This window comes from Tympanuchus pallidicinctus, unplaced genomic scaffold (genome assembly GCF_026119805.1).
Source record: "Tympanuchus pallidicinctus isolate F22 unplaced genomic scaffold, pur_lepc_1.0 scaffold3, whole genome shotgun sequence".
In the NCBI taxonomy this organism is placed as follows: domain Eukaryota; kingdom Metazoa; phylum Chordata; class Aves; order Galliformes; family Phasianidae; genus Tympanuchus; species Tympanuchus pallidicinctus.
In genome coordinates, this window is record NW_026294747.1 from 10,968,099 (window position 1) to 10,991,360 (window position 23,262).

Consider the following 23,262-nt stretch of genomic DNA (forward strand, 5'->3'; position numbering starts at 1 on the left):
ATTCAGTGCAAGAACACAGCAAGAAAAGCAGCTCCAGACAAAAAAGAAATCAATGACTTCAAGTTAGACCTTATGTCTACGTAATTCCTATATACACACTATTTTGAATCTAAAGGAGAAGATGCTAGAATACTGAAGTGAAGCAACTCTAGACTATACATGCACCAGTAGGATCCTAACCTTCTCTGGCTACAAGCTTGATGGAAATAATACAAACATAATAAACCAACAACGGGACTTTGGTTAACAAACTGGAGACTGTATACCCCCAGAAATACATGGATTTATTTCACTTGTATGTTATGTTCAACATAATTCATTTGCCTTTCATGCTCCCTTTCAGTGGTGTATAATGAACACAGCTGAAAGCATTGCTTAAAAGGCAATGGAGAAACAGAATAAAAACGCAAAGCATGTTGCACTATTCTCCTGTAAAAAACTGAAGCTATCGCAGCCAAAACCATTGATTGCTCCAGAAGGGAAAACAGAGATGGCTTGCTGTTACCAACAGACCCGACATCTTGAAGTTTGCAATATATAAAATCAGTTGAAGGAAAATTCTGATACGTTTCAGTTACAGTCATTTATTAGTAGCATGTGTAATAAGTAGAAAGCCACTTTCTGCTCGTGTCTTGTAGCTGTCCCTCCTAGTAGAAACAGAAGCCAGCATTTTTTTTTGTTGTTGCTTGTTTTTAAAGCCACAGCTATTAGGATGACTACAGCACATGAACAAGCCTAAAACACAGCACGTGCCACACATACATAGTACACAACAGGGAAAAGTAATACCGGTACCTATTCATGCATTCAGACGCCTTAATGCAGATAGATTGAGAAGGGAAGCAGTCTCTCTCCCAAAATGCACAGGAGAAATGGACAGTAAACCCCAAAAGCGTATCAATAAAATAAGACAGGGACAAAAAGTTAAGTTAAAATTGTGAAAAGATCCATGTTTCTAAAGAAAATATTCAATAAAAGATTATAGTAATATAAGTATACAGGAATAAGTATCTACAACTGCTATCTTTATTCCAAGTTGTTCTGAGGAGAGAAAAAGCCAGAGTTCACAGAATGGAGGGATGGCAAGAGGAACACTTTTTCTTTCCTTTTTTTTTTTATTTTTTTTTTTAAATGAAAACCAGTGAAATTGTCCTGTCCCATTTGGTCTAAGCAGTGAACAGATATTTGCTTTAGTCTGTCTTGAGTATCAATAATGTAAATATATTGAAAAAACAGTAGAGTAGCATCTTCTTGGAGTAATGATTTGGCCTGGCTGCCTTGGCTCTGAGTGCCCCCACACTGACTGGCTAAACCTCTGAAAAAACGCAAAGGATAGTATCAAAGTAAAAAGGAGTTTTATTTGTTTGGGTTTTAGCTCCAGTGTACTTCACATCTCTCACAGAGCATCAAAGCTTATTTCACTGACTTTATCTGGTGGCAAGATGTGCATATACATACTGACATCCACTCACATACATTGGCTGTGCTTAAAGTTTTGCAGCTTTAGAGCAGACGCTGGTAGACCTTCCAATTATCAACAATTTGCATTAATGTCAGATTTATAAAATGAGTTTCTCATATTTTAACATATAAAATCAATTAAAGTATCTTTCCAGACAGAGAGCAGGAAGACTTCTAAAGAGACTGCAATTACATTATCTTCTATGAATTGCTAATATTTATATGTTAAATTGTATTACTAAGAGGCACAGTACATTCTCTATTTGTCACAAGGAATATTTCCAGCTATATATGAATGTCATGTGAATTTTTTCACAGCGAAGTCCAAACATAGCATTTGTGGTATCCCACATCTGCATCAGCAGATAACTACTATATGAAGAAATAGAACTATTAATTAATACTTCTAAGATATTAGCTACAGAACTGAATGTGCAAAGATACTCAGTTTTAAGGGTCACCACACAAATTAATGACAGTAGTAACCACAGGACTTTGCTTGGGAGAAATAGTGTGAAAAGCTTGTCAAGATGGACACTTAGAAGTTGCTGATCAGAGCAATTTAACACACGTATTCCCACATTTCCAACAAGTTTTGAATGCATCTGAACAGCCATATGCTTTTCTACAGGCCTGTCATTACCAAGTATTTAAAGACGACACAAAATGCATGGGTCCTTTGGAGGTGATAGAAGGGCAGAAGAACTTCCACAGGGAATGTTTTACTTGCTAAAGTAGACACATACTTTACTAGTTTACTAGTAAACACATACTCTAGAATTTGTCTTCTAACTGCATCACGTACCAAAAACATTCATGTATTTGCTAAGTAAAATTCCTCTTAGTTTTACAAAACAACATTTTCAGAGTTTGAACACTTACCTAGCTTCAACAACTCACTGCCACTTAAAAAAGCCATTTAAGCTGAAACCTCCACTGTAACAAACAATTTACAGCAACCAGAGTAAGTGACAGGCCAAATGCAAAAAGTGATGCTCCGCATTCTCCTACTCATTCGGGACTTAAATGTGAGAAAGTCCTATCTTTATTTCAGGCTTACTCCCGTTGAGTTTTCTATTTCTGGCTGTGCTACACTGAGACAGAATGTCCGTCTGTGCTTTGGCTATCAAAGCACACTGAGATTAGATAAAGGTAATGGCTGGTGAGTGATGGAATGCCATCATGGCCGTGCTCCCACCACAGTCAAGGCTGCCATTGCTGAATGTTGGTATCAAGTGGGGCCCAGGCAGCAGGAATCATTCAAAATCTGCCAACTGCCGTAAGAGCTGGTTCTAAATAAAATGAAACTGCATTGCAAGTGCTTGCTTCTCTATTAACTGAAAATCCCAGTTTATTGGCTCAAACTAATCTTCAGAAAAGATTCAGATTAAAGATTTAGTACAGCTCACATAGGTATAATATCTTGGAAGGATCAGGAGAAGTCTGCACTTGCTTCTGAATATATTTAACCACGTCATAACCATGGGTTCTATTCTGCAGGAAGAAAGAGGCACAACTCGGCAGTGGTGACCAACAGCTTGCCTACAGAACGCATCATTTGGAAACTATGTGTGTGTATGAATGATTTTAAATTAAAAGAGAGGATTTTTAGATTAGATACTAGGAGGAAATTCTTTACTCAGAGGGTAGTGAGGCACTGGAATAGGCTGCCCAGAGAAGCTGTAGTTGCCCCATTCCTGGAAAGCCAGGTTGGATGGGGTCCCGGGCAGCCTGATCTAGTGCCTGATTTAGTGGGTGGCAACTCTGCCCATAGCATGGGGCTGGAACTGAATGTTCTTTCAGGTCCCTTCCAACCAAAGCCACACTGTGTGCATATATACACATATCTACATGCACACACACATTAAGATTCTTTCCCTAATGACTGATAGTCAGCTGAAGGTTAACGATCCTAAACCACGCTTGATTAACACATTAGCAAACACACTCCCAGGAAATTAAAAAGAATCTTTTCAAAACACTAAAACAGCAAGATTCAAGCAGATACTACTGCTATTTCACCTACATTCCCAACCTGCACTAAGATTTATTCAGTAGATGTAGAAGCCTAAGCATACATTAGGTCCTCATTTTGCACCATGCGCTTCTGCCTCAAAAAAGGCTCAAAGAGAATTTCATGAATCGCATTTGTTCAAAATTGGAGTAAAATGATTTTTAACAAAGAATCCTCTGTAGCTTATCCTGCTATCTCATGTTCAATATATTTGAAAAAGTACAACAAATACTTCCACAATAAGCAGCAGGTCTTTTTTTAAACACACTTCAAGTTAATATTTGTTTAATAAAATTCAAATCATTGTACACTTGAAAATAAATCCTAATGCTACTACAAAAGGTAGTCTACCATTTAAAAACACCTAAAAAAAAATTGAAAGCTGAACAGATGTTTTCAGCAAATGCATAAAGAGAAAGATTTCTTTCAGATCTCTTAAACTACATCTGCTAAAAAATGAAAAAAAAAATAGTTGTTTGTTTAGTAATATAGCTCACCTGCCACTTCAGTACACAGCAGAACAGGTTTTTTCTCCAAATACCAGCATAACAAATTTGCAAACATACACTGACATTTCTGATCTTTGCCTTAATGCTGCAACTTGGACAATTAGGCAGGATTTTCTACTGTTAAGAAGGAATGAATTTTGTATTTCACTTCCTCCATAGGTTTTTATAAGAGCTAATAGAATTTGAAATCATACAATTAAATTTCTTTTTAATTAAAAAAAAAAAAAAAAAAATCAACAGAACATTAAAGCTGCATTGAAAGAGTGCTTTTACCTTAAAAAAAGAAAAAGAAAAAAAAAGCAGAAAATTACTCAACATCCCTTAGGACAATTATCACTTCCAAAAAAGAAAGGAGAAATTGCATACTCTTTCTTCACTTGAAAGGAGGCAATTATATATCAGAAGTCAGTGTTGCTGTTTTATAACTATGAAAACTGAGCTGCTTTTTTTTTTTTTTTTTTTTTTTTTTTTTTTTACAGAAACCACAATAAAATTAAAATTTAAAAAAGCCATCAGATCAACCACCCTAAAAAGAAAACAAAAATGTCAACTCTTTCAATATCTAAAAGCAGTGGAACAACTTAACATGAATTTCTAATTATCAATCTCTAAAGACGTCTATACATAGTAACATATATTAAAAGCAATTTATAAGTAACAGAAAAGTGCTACGTGACATTTCAATAGACAAAGTCCCTTTGAAAAAAAATCATAATAGGAAAGAAGATATTTTTGCTTACAACAACATGATGATTTCTAATGCAAATAAGCATTTTAAAATACGGTGAGCTGCTAAGCTTTGTACCCATACCTTAAAAGAAAATTTGCGATTTATACGATCTTCAGGTCCAACAGGAGATATTACATAGCTGGGCAATGGTATGCTACCCAACACAGATTCTTCTCTGCTATCTGCAGAATAATAAAGAATAATTTTAAACAACAACAAAAAACACTAATTCACTGCACATTTCAGTGGAATATCAATACATTCTCCATTATGGACACAGTGGTCCATTACAGAAGGACAACAGACAATAGGCATGAAGTCTGAATGTGAGAGAATTAAAATGGATATAAGGAAAAGAAATTTCTACAGGAGGACAGAGAAACAGTGTGACAGGATGACCAAGGAAGCTGTGTCATCTCCACCATTGGAGGTTTTCAATGCATGAACGCATTAAACCCCAAAGAGCCTGATCTGACCTCCTTTTTTGGACTCTGGTTTGATGTTTGGATGCTCTTTGAAGTCTAAATTTTATTGTGACTCCATGGCAACAACACAGAAAAATGTTTCATTTTGAAAGAAGCAATATTGTATTTTTTAATAATAAAGTAGGTGGGGGTTTTTTGTTTGTTTAATTTGGTTTGGGCAAAAGCAGACTTCTGAACAAAGCTTATTTTGACAAATGAACCCTGATAGGCCATGTAACAGAAATGCCTTTCCATTTAGCATTTTATTATAATGAAAAAGCCCCTATTACTATCAACTCTTAAGCAAACAGCAGGAGAAATATAGTGCCCACATCAATTTGAGCTTAACATTCTACGTTTCCCAAAAATTGTAAAATCCTAATCAAAACCTAGAAATAACCTTATGTAATATTATACCATTATTCCTATTCAAAGTAAAATTGTGTTTAACCTGTAGAAATACTGACTACAGGATTTCTCACTCTTATGTTATCACTTGGATGAAAGTTGAATCGATGCCCTGATGTGGTTGCACTGTATTATCATAATCAGCCACACAGCCACAAGGAGGTAGGTAACAACTCCAAACATGAATGGAAAAAATCTTAAACTGGTATTGCTGCCAAATATTTTGTAACGTAAGCCTTGGCATATAGGAAAGACAAGTTATGTGACAAAACATCATACAGCAGCCCCCTGGGTCCCCACCTCTGGCTTGAAATTTGCCACACCTTAAAGAGGAATGGGCAAATCCTTGCTTTACGGTGCATTCTGTTGGAACACCTAACTGTACCTGAAACATTCAACTAGCTTATACTTGCAGTGTGATTTGAATAGGTAAACTGTTACAGGCCAACTCAGAAGAGCTACTATTATCTACTCACCTTTATAGTAAAACAAACAATAATCAGCAAGCACAAACCATCGTCTTTTCCATAGTCGCATACCAGAACTGTCCTGAAACGGAAGAAAGGTGATACATTTTTTATCTGATGAGAATGAGAGCTTAACATGCAGTGCTGTATCAGTGAATAGCTTACCAGAAATCCACCCAAGTATGGCATTAATTACAAAAACAACCATTTTATATTTTACAAAAAATACTGTATACTCAAGAAGAAGTAAAGCATCCAACTATAAAACGATCACATTGCTCATTTTCACTAAGCAATTAAACTTGCATCTAGAGTTCAGATAAACCCCATAAACGATCAGTGCATATTTTTATTGGACAGCTTTGTCCCGTAATAAAGAAAAAAAGGTATGCATCCTGACAGCACAAACTCCAACAAGGATTGCCCTTAGATCAAGATGAAAATCCCTACGACTGTGAAATATGACCTCAAGTTTAAGACAACGATCTCCTGTAATTCTGCAGTCCATTTTCCATACGTTACCCATGCCTAAAATGTAATTTAATAAATATTCCTAAGGAAATAGACCAGGATGCATAACATACAGACTTTAATGAAGTATAATTCAATATGCCTGTGGAGACAAATGTCTCCATATAACATACATCACCTTGTCAAAATGAGTAATATTTACATATAAATTAATTTTAGAAGCCTTTAAAATTGCCAAAATGTAACCTCAGCATGTACAACTGATTACACTGAAGGCTTTGATGAGACCAACTGCAGAGAAAGCATCTTTAGTCTTTAAGTGCTTGCAAGTAGAAGTAAGTGGACAGAAGGAAATAGCTAAATGAACACTATAGATACTATTTACTTCACTTATTTTTCCAGTCATATTAAGTATGCGATGACTTTCTTCCCTTTTCTTTTTCATGCTCTCAGCATAGTTCTGCCTCTGCCCTGAAAACCAATGGACTCACTTAGTGGATGTCAAATGGAACATGGATCTCACGAAGAAGGAAGTGTATGGCTGTCAGCAATTTTTTCCTTGGCATGTAGAATCATGCCTTTAGACTCAGACTTTAGACTTTTCCTACTTGTCCCTTAAACAAGCTGCTAGACCTTCATCAGCATCCACCAGGTTATTATCAAATCAGAAGCAAGTTTTCTTATATAACAGCTTTTTTCACTTTCTGCATTCAAAGATGTCTTCTGCCAGCTTCAAGATGCAGTAACTGCAAAATTCAATAATCCTGCCTTTATTTTGACACTGGTCTTGGTGACAGCAATGTGTGATGCATGAGGCCCTATCTACCTTCATCTTCTCCCTCTGCTCTGAAGGCAAATGAACTGGACTCAAGCCTTTGATCCAGAGCCTAAGGGCAAAGAAGGCAGATGGCTTTCACACCCAACCCCAGGTTAATGATGAGATCTCAAGGGGACTGAGATCAGCATGGTAGTAAGCTAGCAGGATAAAACAGTGGAAATCACCAGACACTGACAACAAAGCTATAGCTTAAACATTTAACCAGGATAGCAGCGTCCATTCATCACTTTTTTCACTTCTGTATCAAACGTGTATGCAAAACCTTGTTTTCACATGTATTGAGCACAAGTCCCTTGTTACAAAAGCTCATGGGTGTTCCTAACATTGCCCAGCATAACCAGCACGATGACTTAAGTTTTTACAGTTATCTGACAGCATGTGGACAGAAACAGATGATTGCATGCTTACCTGTTTGTGTAACCAGCCTCTTACTATCACAGGAACATTGGGATTTCTCCTGATAGCTTGTTCCCTCTTTCCAAAGCTATGAACTTTGTTTCCAGCCTTCATTACCTGTACAGAAGTATACAGTAGCAGTGTTTTTTAAACTGCTCTTACACTTCATATTTAAAATAACTTCCCTGTAACAAGTCATAACACATTAATAGACTATAGCATTTTTAAGGGCAAGCATACAGACAAAAATGTTTACCATACAGCAAAAGCAACTTCCCACTCTCATCAACACATTGGTGTCAGGATGGTGTGCTAACAGCAGTAGTGCTGGTGGCTCCAGTCTGAATGGCAGAATCACTAAGTTTTATTGTGCTTGGAATGTACTTCTGAGTGCACAACAACACCTGCATGCAAGCATCCCTCTACAACACATCGGAGTTTGTGTTCAGGAATAGTAATCTTGTTTTCAGTTGCTTGCTCTATGTTTGGTGGTTTTTTTTCCCATTTAAATTCACATTACATAGACAGTTCAATAAAATGCTTGGCTTTAACCCCGCAAGCAAAAAAGGGAAGATGTAGCAGCATGACTGCTAAGGAAGAGACCTCGATGGTAGTAAAGAGAAAATAAGGACTATGTAACGCTTTGTTTTAATACAACCTTGGTTTTGACTCACATCAGCAAACCAATTTCAAAAAGGAGCAGGGAAAGTCTGTGCAAAAGGGAGCAAAACTCTCTAGATGAATGATCTGCCTGTTCTTTTCCAATCTCAGCAGCTTGCTACTGCAATTGCTTAGGAACCCGAGGTGCACAAACTGCCCTCAGAGTTGCACCCAATCTCTCCAAGGAAAGAGCTGCCCAGATTCACTTCCTGCCTCCTTCCTAAAACGACCCTGCGATGTTGTCTTTGTTCAAACCCCTCCTTTTGAGTGGTCGGGGAACTGCTACTCTGTCAGCTGCAACAAACAGCAGCTCTGGAAATAAGCATGTTTGTCATATGCAAAAGATGATACAGAAAAACCTCAGTGCACTATTTCTTCCTGTCAGGCAACATCTGGACTCGAAGTCAGCACATATAATCATAAAACGCTCCAGCAATGTATGAGTACACAAAGAAAAATTCTCCTCATTTTGAGGCCAGGCTTTTCCAACCTATACTAAATTTCATACATTTCAGTAGATGCGAGCACAACTCTTAATGCAGAATTGAGATAATGACAATAACTAGTTAAAACAAAACAAAACCACCCAGTAATTTCCTTGCTTTGGTGCCACAGCATAAAAAGCAGCCATGTAAACGTGTAACTTGTAAGCAGATAACAAAGAACAGTTTTTACTAGGTAGTGTGCTGAGGCCTGTTTCTCAGGGAGCAGCAGAGTGCTTTCCGCTCTGCTGAGATGCAGGTGAGCTGCACGTCACCGTCATTACTGTGAGAGACACTGACACAGGAAGAGTGCCAAGCGTGGGCTCTTTCCTAGGCACAGTTGGCATTGCAGTGCGAGGCTGAACAAGGTTTACCTGTGGCCCAGTGCTACACAGAATATCTGAACAACCCAGCTGCCAAAGGCTAGCACACACCCAACAGGCCAGGCTGCCAGCAGAGCACCAGCTTTCTGAGCAGATGATCAAGCACTTGGATTCCTTGATCTCAATTCATTTTTCAATTTTACTAAATGCAGAAAAGCCACCATTAGACTAACATATAAAAAAAACCCAAAACACAACAGTTATTAGACAAGAAGGGGGTAAGTCCTTCTAGGGCTGTATATTTCATACCAAAACTCGCCGTAGAAATAACTATTCTTCCACCTAATTTAGATTTTTCATATTATCCATAGCATAAATTGTTTCATTCAGTTCTAGAGTAAAAACAACTTCATATCTTGCTTTCACTGGCTACAGTAAGAAGTCAGTTTAAAAGAAAAAGTGTAATTTTAAAACTCTTTGCATGTGCTGGAGTGATCTTTTCCTAACTTGAAATATTGATTCCACTGTCATGTGTTGAGACATGCAGGTCAGATCAGCTGAAGACAAGTCACTTTTAATTTCAACGCATCTGTTACACTGACTTGTTTGTGAGTGACTCACATTTCCACAAAGAAGCAAAATATCAAGAGCCAAAATTTCAAATTCCTTTTCATCACTGCTTCATCCTCTCCTCCATTAGAGTAACATCTAGCTGAGAAGGAAAGTTGTTAATTATATTTATATATATATATATATATATATATATAAAACTGGACAATCAAAATAATCAGCATTTCATCTGGAAGACATTTTCTAAATTGAAAAAAAAAAGACTATCTTGATGGGAAAAAAGAAGCACACATAAACACAAGAGAATGCACAACTTCACTTATAAAACAAAAATATATTATTAGTATTTAGCTCTATGTCCTAACCTGTTCTGTTCAACAATCTCAAGATGTTCTATAGCCAAATTAATTCATCAATTCTTTCTGTATCTTTAAGAAAATTAGACAGAATTCTTATTTTTCAAACAGGATGAACTGAAACACTCTGAGTTCCTGTTGTTGATAATGAACATTCCTTTGAAGTAGCCCTGACCTAATCCCCACATTCCAGCTCCAAACGGCTGCAGAGTTTGCTCCACTGCACACTTGCCACCATTATCAGTTTCTCTCAGCTGCTATACCAGTTCTTTATTTACTTGTTGCAATTCTCAGCTGTGCATATTGGAAAAATATAAGCAACTATCAATGTTAACAACAATTCAACTATTTCTCCTGGACAGAAACTACCAAAAACAGACACACCGCACTTAGTAAGTAAAAATTACATGACAGTATTATTCTCTACACTCCTGCCTTGACAAAAATAGTAGCATTTGCTGACTATATTCCAAATTATTCTCAAATTGTAGCAGTCCTTTACTCTTCCAATAACCTTTATTCATAATCAATATGAACAGCTTTTAACATGGTTCATAATGGAGAAACATGCTTCTGTAATTTAATCGTCTTTGGGATAGAGAGTGATTTTCATCAACATCCATTTTGAATTGTATTTCCGAAACTCCATACCCCTTAAGCTTCAAAAGGTGAACTGGTCTGAAGTCTTCACATGACTTATTCAGACAATACCAGCATGAAGGGGGTGAGGCTCACCCTAAGGACTGACATACGTTTCTGCAAAACTACCCATTCCCAGGTGTCTTATGAAATGAAGGCATGTATTTATACAGATATCAATAAAACAATGACAGCTTTGGTTTTAGTTTGTGATAGTTTTGTTTGTTTGTTTTCCAACATGCTCCTCTTTGTTGTGCAGTATACAACAGACATTGTAGTAGAGTGAATGCAAAATTCTCTTTGAAAACAACCACTTTTTATTTCCTACATTTGATTCACTCCCAAGCTCAGAATTGAATCTCGAAGCAGGAAACCAGTAGGCTTTGTCTCTTTCAGCATTCAAACCATATGCAGACAGAGTGCCAGTACTATAGCATTTCCAGCACAAAACCATGAAGCATTTCATAAAAGGTGATAGACAGCTATAGGTACCAAGAGGCTGTGGTAAATACAATGTGACTCTGGCTTCACGACTGTGCCCCAGACCTGTGCCTGGAAAGTCACTCTACAAAAACAATGATTATAGAACTCACAGAAACCTGTAGAGAACTGAGGAAAGGTTCGTAAAATCTACTCTTAGCGTGCTAACAAATAACCTCAAAGTGGAGGGCACAGATTATTCACTTTTCAGCTTTTCTTCTTGTTGCTGGTTAACTTGAATCAATTCTGATGGGTTGTGAAGGAATTTAACACACTTCTTTCTGATCCTACAGAACATAGGGAGCGTTTTCAAGCTTGGAAACCCGAATTCAATGATGAATCAAAGCGTATATGAAAAATACTTTAGTTTTCTGTCTTAATAAAAAATGAAGTACTTATTAAGGGTCCACAGCTGGAAGGAGTTCACATAAACAAAATTGGTGTGGAAGAAAAGTACTTGCAAGTCCTCTATGAGAAGTCCAGTCAAAGTCTAAAGCTGCAAAGTATTTTTTAAAATGCCACATTTGGCAGCCTGGCAGAAACATGCAAAGCCACACTACTACTGGACAGCAAACAAAGTAGCAAAAGAGATCATAAACAAATCTGTTGAAGTTTTGGGAGGTGACTGTGGTTATTTTCCGAAGCTGTAATGAAAAAAGCATTTCCCTCCATCTAGCTGTGCAGTTGTCGTCTCCCATAAACCACCTCTGTCATGTGGGTGGCCCTGTACATTGTGTCTAGTCAATTGTTGTTTTTACTGTTTGCAGAAAAACCAGATTAGATCGGTGCAATTACAACAGAGCAGCGGAGCACATTGGTTTCATGCTGGATTCACGCTTACTGGCAGAAGTAGGAGCCTGGATCAGTTAAAGACACTACACTGCTCAAAAAATCTCCATATCAAAGCAGAGCATCAGGTCCCCAACAAGTTCACCCATTTTAAAAGTGGAAAAAATAAAGCCTTCTCCCACTAATGCTGGCATTACAAAAATGAGAATAACAAGGATAAATGTAAACTCAAACGCACGAGTACTTGGTAAGTACTAGTCCTCTAGCCCAACTCAGAGCCCTATTATAATTAATGATAAAACACATCAGCATTGGTCTTAAAAGCAAGCAAAGTTCTGATCACCAAATTCAAACAACAGTCTGTTTCCTTTACCTTAGAACCAGGCTTTGTATCAACAGCAGACATAGTTACTGCAGTGGATGATTCACTGACCATGCTTGAAGGTCTTTGGTTTATTTGTGGCTTGGACATAGGTGAATTCTGTCTAGAAAACAAAAACAAACAGATACTCTAAAGTATATTGTATCAAACATTTATTTTTGCCTTCTTATATTTGAGATTCTAAATAATCAAATGACAGGCTGGTCCAGTCGCAAGGGAAACATTTTCCATGTGTCAGCTCCGTGGCACCATCCCTACTGTTTTGAGTTGGGGTATTTCTCAAGCATATACTGCCAGTGACATCTGATGACTGGCATTTTCCAGTGTATCAGGAGAAAGAAACCCGTCAAGTCTTCACATCCAACAGAGAACCAAGTTACAACCAACAGCATTCAGAGAAGATAAGATTAATGCTATGCCTGTTTCAAAGGCTTGGCTGCAAAGGTGAGGAAGAAACAAGACCAAGGAGGAAGAGGCAGGAGTCACAAACACTTTGCAGTTAGTGGTCTGTTGTTGAAATTAAAGGTGAGGCTAATCTAATGTCTGATCTTTAACTCAAAAAAACAAGTTATACTACAATATGAGTTATTAAAATAAAAATACTTTTATTTGAAGTGATAGAATTCATGGTACATACTGAAAACAATAAATAGCTAGGAGTCATACAAGTACTCAAGAAATCTGGATAACTATCTCAGACACAGATACACATTTAAAGCACAGGGAGATGAATCCGACAGTAAGAACCTGTCCAATAAGTAAAAATTCAGTACAGCTGCCCAGATGAAGAAATGAGGGCAAACGCAAGTACAAAATCCTGTGGCATTCCTTATGGAGATTACAAACAGAAGCCTCAGCAGCCAAGCTTGACGCTAACGTGTCAGCTGAGCCAGCGTGTGGTATTTTCAAAAAATCATTAAGAACACTTTAGCAAATTGTATTGTAGGAACATTAACTCATTCATTGCAAAAAAAAAAAGCAAAACCAAAAAACCAACAAACCAAAACACCTACTAACAAATTATGATTTTTTTCCTTTTTTTTTTTTTAAACAAACACAAGAAACAAAACACAATATAAGCCACAACAAGCATTCCTATAGCTGCTGCTGATTCAATCATATCCTCAATTTCAGCAGAAAACAAAGCAACTGTGAGTAGTTCTCAATCATAAGAACTGAAGTTTGTGACTGTAGTAGCCCAAAATATAGCTTTAGCTTAAGCAAGAACAAGTTGCTTGCCTTCCGTTGCACTCTCAGCTACAACACAATCACCTGTCCAAAAGCTTTTATAATTGATGTAAAAAAAAAAACCAAACAAACCACGTTCTTCCACATCTGTCTACAGTTTAACTCATCTTGCAAGGAATTAATACCTTAACCTTGACCTATTTCCCTCATACACTGCTTTATCTGGCATAAATTCCCTCTTTGTAAATACAGGACCAAGACAGGAGAATGAACTACAGCAAGCACCTAAAATCCTGGGCCAGCCTTCAGTGTGCAAGCACTTCATGACCTGAATTTGAGCCAATCTGCTGTACTTTTTAGGGACCAGCTGCCCTATTTCAGCAATTCATCAGCTTTAGTAATACCCATTTTCAGCAAACAGATTAAGATGCTTCCCATGCAAAACGTCACCTGACCGAACTATTTCTTATCAGTCTTACCTGCTTTTTGACTTGCACTAGTTGCTTTTCTATTCTACAAAGTTTCAGAACAGACAGAAAACACATGCTTGCAAGGAGCACATTTTACTTGCAAAAGCATAATACTTGCCATTTCCTAATATTTGCTTATCAAAAAGGTCCCATTTCCCTGCTTCAGGCAGTTTCAAAATAAGAAATTGAGAGTAGGCATTTCAAAGTAAGATGAATTCTAATGAAGAGTAAAGGCCTTCAACCCTGCCTCTTAGAATTGAACCAAACCACATCAGTGCCACATCTATGTTTCTTAAACACCTCTGGGGATGGTGACTCCACCACCTCCCTGGGCAGCTTGTTCCAGTACCTCACCACTCTCCCTGATGAGAAATTTTTCCTAGTATCCAACCTGAACCTCCCCCAGTGCAACTTGAGGGGGAAAGCTGGAACATATTCACATAAATATGAGAAAAAAACTTCATGGTGAGCATAACAGAACACTGGTACAGGCTGCCCAGGGAGGCTGCGAGGTCTCCTTCTCTGGAGATACTCAAAACCTGCCTGGATGTGTTCCTGTTTGACCTGACCTAGATGACCTTCTCAGGTATCTTCCAATCCCTGATATTCTGTGATTATCTCTCATCTCACCGATGTGGGAAAAAGAGGCTGACCTCCACCTCGCCACCATGCCCTTTCAGGAAGTTGTGGAGAGCTATAAGGTCTCTCCTCCTTGGCCCCACTGCTGACTCACGTTCAGCCAAGCATCAACCAATGCTTCCAGGCCCTTTTCCTCCACAGCTTTCCATCCTGTAGTGATGCATGGGATTGTTGTGATCAAAGCACAAGAACCAGTAGTTGGTTTTGAAGTTCACACAGTTGGCTTCAGACCATTGATCCTGCCTCTCCAGATCCTTTTTGTAGGACCTTCCCACCCTCAGGCAGATTAACACTTCTTCCCTTGGTATCATCTGCAGCCTTACTGAGGGTGCACTCAATCCGCTCATCCAGATCATTAATTAAGATATTAAACAGGACCAGCCCCGATACAGAACCCTGGGGAACACCACTCATGATCAGTCACCAGCTGGGTTAAGTCCATTCACCACCAAGCAACAATTAACATACACACTCAGGAAACCTGTAAAATGAAAAGCCTGCAGACAATCTGATTAGGATATGTTTCTTCACTTCATAGAGTAGCTATTTCAGAGAGAGAGAGGGGGAGAGAGAGAGAGAAAGAGAGAGAGCACGTACATGCCAACTTAGGGAGAAGAAAAATTAAAACTAAAACTTTAGTCTTAACAAATTAGAAATTAATTTTTGCAACAAAACTTATGGAAAAAGAAATGATCACCTCCCTCATCCTGGAAGAATGGCTTTAAGTGCAAATCGGTGTAGGCACCCACAGACTAATGACATGTTCATGTCTGCTGTTCAACAAGATACTGTTTTGTGGTGTTAAACTTGACACATTAAAAAAAAAAAAAGGAATTCAACAACAGAAAATGAGGAAGCTAAGAACTACAGAGAAAGCCAAGATTTATACAAATAACAAGACCTATCAGAGAAATCACTCTGAACTATCAGAAAACTGTAATGTAATACAGAACAACAAATCCACTGTTGCTAAGAACTGATCATTTTATCATTTAATGATTTCTCTTCCATTTGTTACTGAAAACAATCACTGTCAATAAATAAAGCTTTCATTTGTTAGTATCATCAAGATAAATGAAGAACTTCAACTTGAAAAATAACAAATTTTAAAAATAAAGGAGAAAAAGATAAAAGCATGCAAGGTTGTTGTCATGGAAAAACACAAATAGCCAGCAAGAGACAGTGAGTCAACTGAAACAGGAAAAAAAATAACAAACATTCTCCTAAAACAATGTCTTTGATGGCAAACACTGATAATCCAAACATTAGGCACCTAAGACATAACAGAAGACACAAAACAGTACTGAAAATGAATTTAAAATACTTTTACATCATATTTCAAGATTAAAATAGTATAACAGACTTGCATTAAATCAGATCACAATCAATCTCAAGGTCAAGTCTCTCAATAGCTAATTAGTGTTCTCAGTTTGTTTTAAATAGCAAAGAAAAATATATAAATTATACAGAATTACCTGAAGCATCTCTATGTGTGTAACAGAGTTAACATCAACCTAACAGTGCTTGCAGATTCATCTTCAAAAATGAGGAAATAAAGCATTAGCCCTGTACATTTAGATGCATTAGTTCAGAATCACGACTGCCAAAGATGTTTGATAATATCTGTTTAGATTCTCTTCATAGTGCTGGTTTTCTTTATGTTCTGGTCAGTTTTCTTGCTGCCTCCCACAGAAGCGTACATGCATAAACATAATCCAGTTCCTTGTAAATCTTTAGAAAACATATGAAAATAACTCCATATTCTAACATATATATATGCTCTAATATCTCCCTCCTATCAAGGAACTTCCTACTCTACTTAAACTGTGTAAGGATGCCTAAAAAAAAAAAAATCACAGAAAACTAACTCAAAGAGAATCACATTGACAGTATTTGATTTATTTAAAAAATTGAACAAAATGGGATTTTACACCAGTAGCTTATATTGAAAACGCAGTCCTCGAGAGAAAACAAATTCCTTTTCTCTAAAGGATGATAAAGATTAGTCAACTGAAAAGATCCACGTCCATACCAGTAACTCAGAAGGTTTATTTTGTTGGAACAAAACAACATCATGTCAATCCAGCTCTTACATTAATAAATCTCTTATTCAGATAGAAAAAAAAATTAGCTGTCCTCATATTTCTATACAAATAAAACATGACAGATGTTTATTTTGGGGCTTTTTGGGTTTCCTCTCATCTCTTCACCTGATACTTTTGCTGCTATAGTAACCAAATGTAATAGACAAGATGGCTTTTCTCTCTAGAGATACACAGACTTTATCAGTTGCACAAAAAAACAGGCAAAAAGGGATAACAGACATTGAATTTCAGGCATAACATATGTATTTTCTCCATTCTATACTGAAGTTTTATCCTTTTTAACTTTAAAGTACTGTTTTTTCGTTTGCAAGCGTAATGTAAAAAATATATTAAAAATAAAAGGCACTGTAAAATTTCTAATACACAACTTCTAGTGTTTAGCAACAGATGCAATTAGATATATGTTGTAAGTACCTATTTCTTCCTTTCTCTATAAAGTAATGAATAGCTGTTTACAGAAAAAAATAACAAAAATCCAAAAATTGCATGTGTCTATCCTAAGCAATTCTACCATGAGGTTTTCAAAGAAATGCATAACTAACAATGTGTTGAAACCTGGTCAGTAGTTTGAGAATGAAAGGTGGGGATTCAATAATTGCCTTAGCTAAGAATAGGTCAGGAAATGCTGATATTTTAAAAAAATCTAATTACCAGAACTGCCAAGAAGAAAGAAGTGCATAAGGATCAAAAAAGTCACGCAATTAAAAAGTTACAGTTCTAAGCAATACTCTTTGTCCTTGTTTTCCAACTGCAACGGAGTTGAAGAAATCATTTTGGCTTTAGCAGGAAGAATGACGTGATATTGTTTAAAAGGCAAAATTACTTGGGAAAGCACCAGCGAGGGACAATCTCAGCTATCTGCTGAAAGTGCCCAGTTCTCATTTGATCAAGTGAGTCAAGGGCTTCTGGTTCATAATTGAGTCATAAGTACACGAGGCTGAAATTATTCAATGACATCATTTTACAAATATCTTCTTTCCTTGCCAGTATGTTGATTGGATGAGGAATGGCCTGAGCATGCATCCATCATCTCCACATTACTGTAAAATACTTTTCTGATGGTAAAGGTTTCCTCTTAATAAAGACTTTTGTTGCAACCTGAACAAGTTTCTGCCAAGATCTCCCCACTACTCCTAGTCAATATCTAGTGACTATTCCAGGCTTTAGCCCTAATCTTAAATTAAAATCAAACTGTAAGGAATAAATCACGTCACAACATCACTGAAGAAGAAACTGCTGTATATGAAGCTCTTAAGAGTGCTGCTATATCAGACAGGATTCTTGAGCTACAGAAAAAAAAGGTACTCCTGCTCAAAAGGATCAGATGATGGAGTTACCTCAGATAATGGAAATCCAGGTAAAAACTTTCCAATTGTGTCTTGCTAGTTAAAACTTTTCATCACAAGATATGATCTACCACACTGATTCCAAATTAAAATGCAATCTATGACTCTGATCCCACACCAATCCTTGAGGGAAAGAGACATCTGCATATGTCAGCAGAGCATCTGACAGGAACTCGGGTATGACAACAATGAACAGCATCTGTGTAAAAACTACACTGTTGGAAGGAGTAGTAAAAATAAAAATAAAAATAAAAATCAAAGAAACCAGAGGATCTCAGGTTTCCATCTTTAAATCAGTTTTTGCTTATATATTAAAAATACCTAATTTTAAAAACACCCCGTGTACTTCAGATCAATAATAAAACTTAGAGAACTGTTCTCACAAAGACAGTTCTCTGAGAAGTCACTACAAATACATCTTTCTATATACATACCTCTGCAGTCATTCCCTCTTCACTTAAAATAGAACCCACTTGTCTCTACTAATGCTGCTGCATTGAAAGATTGTTTTTTCTACTTTTGACACCACCTCAGAGCAAGAAGTTGATGACAAGTTATGCCTGTTTATCAGATTGTCCCCCAAATAAACATATTCAATTCTTCTATGAAAATGCTTCTGATAGCTGTAGATCAATAAGACCATGTGCAATCCGTTGTTCTTCCAATTCAGCTTCAAATACTTTCTCTGCTACTATGATTACAAAACCAGAAACAACATATAGAAGTGTGAGTAACTCAGGGAGGCACCCTAAGGAGTTCTGTCCAAACACCTACTTTCCTTCACAAACATGAGTTTTCTCTGTACTAAATTTGAACAAACTTGTCCAGCAGATCAAATAAAGATCCATTAACAGCTGGAAGTCAGAACACAGATGTATAGTGTCTTGTTTATACTGACCTTAAGTGTTGCTCCATTGCAAGATACCTGTTTTCCTCACTAAATGACCGGAGCAGCTTCTTTGAGTACCTGTAAAAGAGCCAGTCCCTTCCCAAGCAACAAGACACGTGCATGACACTAAGCAGGGTGATCTCCTTCTAAGTAGCTATCTCAAACTCTTTGCACCTGCTCACAGACTTCTCCTCTCCCAGCAGAACACATTCATCCATTTTGTGCTGGTTCACAGCATGGGCCTTAAGAGACGACCCCTTGGATTTGCTTTGGGCTCTTGGGAGGGAGGTTTGTTTAGTGTTCAGGTTTTACTAAACTATTTGAGAAGCACTTTCTGGGGTTCTTCCTAAATCTCTGCACAGAAAGCTATATTGTTGTGCTCCACCTCTTCTTTCCTCCTCAGATTCACAACAGAAAACATTGTCACAAAAGCCTCAGACCCCTGGAAGCCTCACAATTTCCTTCTCTATTTAGGCCAATGAATTCAGTACCACTTAAGTGCTCTTAATGCAATATTGGTTTAAATTAAATGTGAATTAAATTAGTGTCACATAGTTTGAAATATAAAGCACTCAAACTCACAAAGGCAGCCTTACAAACCACCACAAGAGGCTATTTTACAGCATGATGTCTACACTCTGTGATGCAGGGATGCAAGTGAGGGCTGGAAGCTGCTGAAGCAGTGTTGCAAGACCAGGATGGAAAAGGGAATGATACATGTTGTTGCTCTATTTCTCTTCTTCTTTGGAATATATTCATAAGTGAAGTAGCACTGAAGTTCTGGATTTTGTATAGGAAAGATACCTAGTCATCCAGTTACAGAGGGGATTTCAGGAGCCAACTAGCATGCAGCATGGGTGATGCTAGAAGGAAATACACTGGGAACTAACATACATGATTCTGTGTCTACAGAATAAACTGAGGAATGCAGGAGCAACCATTTTCAATTAAACATCAGCCCAAGACACAATGAATGTAAAAAAGTTAAAACAAAGGAAATGTGAGATATTACAACAGAAAACAATAATATTTTTATGTATTCCAGTTTCAGTACAAGCATTTCAGTGCTTATGTGAAGATGTTTGAGATTTCTTTAATACAAAGATGGTACTTAACCACACTTCAACTTTATACAGGTATCCTATTTAAAATGCCTCTTTTTTTTCTTCTTTTTTCTTTAATTAAAGATCTGGGAAAGATTCCATCTCTAGTCCCAACATGGAACAGAGCTACAATCAAAAATATACTGTCACAAGAAGTAGTAAATTTTTAAGCATCAAGCAACTGTATGACATTTTTGCTACCCCACGTACCAGACGAATTGTCAAACCACTAAACCACTGTAAGTAAATGTGTCACTATTTCAGGATTCTTGCCATGGGTGTAGAGCTACTTACTCTTCTTGCAAAATAAATTCAATATTTTCTGGAGAAACCTGTCCTGTCACAGGATGTCTAAATGACGTGGTCTGCTGATTATGGCTGAAAGGAAAACAAAAAGAAAAAAAGAAAAAAATTAATATTGAAGTGCTGAACTGCTTAATATATACCTATGATACCCCAAAAGGCAAAACTGTATACGGATGCTTTACTTCTGCTACTCCAGCATTTCTCTTAGGTAATTTCCAAGCTTCTTGCTCCATTCTCGTTGACTGTCAACGGCATATTATACCTTTTAATTATTAAACAGGCTAATGTTTTAGCAGTAACCTAGTTGCAAACCTTACCAATGGAGATGCAATTGAAGTTGTGATTATTTAGATCCGATTGTAACCAGATTATTTAAACACCAACACAGAAACTACAAAGCAAATTATTCATTTGTACTTCTGCAAATATCACAGAGAAGACAAGTGACATATACTAATATGCTGTTGGACAGTTCAAAGTGCCACAAAATATGTAATATTTTGAGCTCAGTGATGTTGATGTTTTGTGGAAGTCACTTATTACATGCATTCTTTTCTCCCTGGTATGGTATGTATTAGTTGCATGCCTTAGATAAATGAACATTACTTAATATTTCATCCAAGTCGAATTAAAATTGTGGTTGTTTTTTTTTTGAATCAATTTTCCCCTCAGACTTCTATCACGTGTTTTGCTACCCTCTAAATAATATTGTCCATTAAAGGCTGTCTATTAATTCATCTATCTGTATAATTGTACTCATATAATGCAGAAATAGTGTGAAAGTTTATTTCAAGATAAACAAGTAGTCTTTTCTCCTCCCAAATATGTCATTTGAATTAGTTTTATAGAAGACACAAGGCAATTTCCACAGTTCTCCATACATAGTAAGCCTCTTATTCTGAAGCTCTATCCAAAGGAGCAGTCTACAAAAATCACAAATCTTAAAGAAATAAAATATGGAAGATCATATTTCTTAATTACTATGATTGTGCATTATGCACCGTTTGGGAGCCCTCGAATGAGGATGGACTTGTGAACAACGAGTTCATTTATTTAAGGTTCTGAAGTTTTACACCAGGAGTTAACAACATTTAGGTACAAACATCCAAAACTAGAATTCCCATCAAATAAAACAAAAGCTTAAAAGTATTCAAGAAAGCAAAAATACAAAATTATAAAATGTAAAGGCTATTAAAAAGCAACAACAACTAAAAACTTGTGCGTTTTTCTGTTTTAGAGAAGATGTGTAATGCTGAGCCACGTCAGGTCTTATAGATGTGACCTAACAGTCTAGCATAGCAAGATATTCCTTAAGAAACAGTTAGGAATCAAGAAATATTTTAGGATTTCAAAGTCAATGCACTCTAAAAAGATAATAGCCTTCTTACAGCATAGAGGATACCTAAAAATCAACCAGCACATGCATCCACAACATTCAGATGTAATCAGCTAAGGACAGACCTTCATCAAAGAACCCAAGTGGCTGCGTTTCCTCTCAGTTCTTACTGATATTGCTCTCAGGAAGTCCACTTAAACCACAAAGAGCAGAGGAAGCTTTCTGCACTGTAAACCTTTCACTCCTTTTCCAACATGCCTTGCTATGCAGCATCATATACAAAAGCAATATAATAAACACTGCCCATGATAAAATGAGAGCAGTGACACCTTATATTACACCAAAAGGACTTATCCCAGCCCCAGCCATTCCAAAACCGCAGCCTTATAGCTATTAAGAACAGAGAGGAACAGGAGGCCACCAAGCACCCAGCGCAGCAGGGCAAGGCTCATTGCCCCAGCAATGAACTGAGTCTGTGGCAGAGGTTTGAAGCAAACTCCTCAGCATTCCCATGAAGTCAGAAGTCCGGAGAAAGTGTTTACATCAACTCTGCAGTGTTAACATCTACAAAGTAGCCATCTTTTTCTTCCAAGAGGAACAAGGAGCACTGTATTATAAAGAGACAGCACTTTCACCTAAGTTTATTAGGCATTACTCTAATTTTGGGCATATGTGCAAAGATAGGAAGAGGAACTTGCAGATTTTTTTTTTTTTGAGCAAATGAATAAATAAACAATAGCAGAAACAAATTTCTTTTTCATCACACAGCCCAAACAGTTTTAAGCCATATCCTTTCCAGTCAGGACCAAAGCAGCCTATTTAACCTTCAATCCATAGGCAGCAGCTACCAACAGGGACGTAATTACGTTGTCAGCTGTAAAAATGAAAGCACGTTGTCAGCTTTATTCTCCAGAGGCTGACAAACTGTCAACAAATTTTCATCTGCAGGCTTTTAGTCATTAATAACTCCATAATTAAGAGTAAGAAAAAGGACTCTATTCCAGAAGTGCTCAAGGGCTAATCGGGACACGAAGTTTTTCATCATACCATACTTGCACTTTTTAAGCCTTGTATTATTTCCCATGAAAGAAATTCACCAGCCCTTCAGAAGGTGAATTACCTCCACTGCTGTAATTCCCAAGCAAGTTCTCCATTTTGGAACAGTTTTTCCCCTTTGAATGGTAAGAGCCGAGGAACAGAAAAGCGCAGCCACGTTACCACATAATGCAGAGATAGGAATTTCACAGATGAGGTCACACACACAAAACAAAAACTTTCTGCAATCTTTGGACCTGCTAGGAGGAGAGAAGCAGCAGCTTTGTACAACACAATGGTTTATGTTAATTTGGAAAGCCAGAGTTTAAATGTTTTGCCTCATAAGAACCATTAAGAACAAGCAATACCGTTCAAAACAATCTATACTATTGATGCTGAATGCCTC

The 23,262-nt window shown here is 37.2% G+C and overlaps 1 protein-coding gene across 6 annotated transcripts in view; it reads right to left on the reverse strand.

Moving 5' to 3' along the window:
• The window catches only part of PLEKHA7 (pleckstrin homology domain containing A7), a 139,847-nt gene that overhangs the window by 42,880 nt on the left and 73,705 nt on the right, over positions 1–23,262 (reverse strand). For 3 of the 6 annotated variants that reach the window (XM_052694730.1, XM_052694733.1, XM_052694732.1), the window contains 5 exons: positions 20,474–20,557; positions 12,431–12,542; positions 7,771–7,875; positions 6,063–6,135; positions 4,796–4,896 (listed from right to left, as the gene is read on the reverse strand). In XM_052694730.1, the coding sequence (XP_052550690.1) occupies positions 4,796–4,896; positions 6,063–6,135; positions 7,771–7,875; positions 12,431–12,542; positions 20,474–20,557 (475 nt within the window). Of the gene's footprint in view, positions 1–795; positions 912–4,795; positions 4,897–6,062; positions 6,136–7,770; positions 7,876–12,430; positions 12,543–20,473; positions 20,558–23,262 lie in introns of those variants that run through there. The other 3 variants (XM_052694731.1, XM_052694734.1, XM_052694735.1) reach the window with 2 other exon arrangements.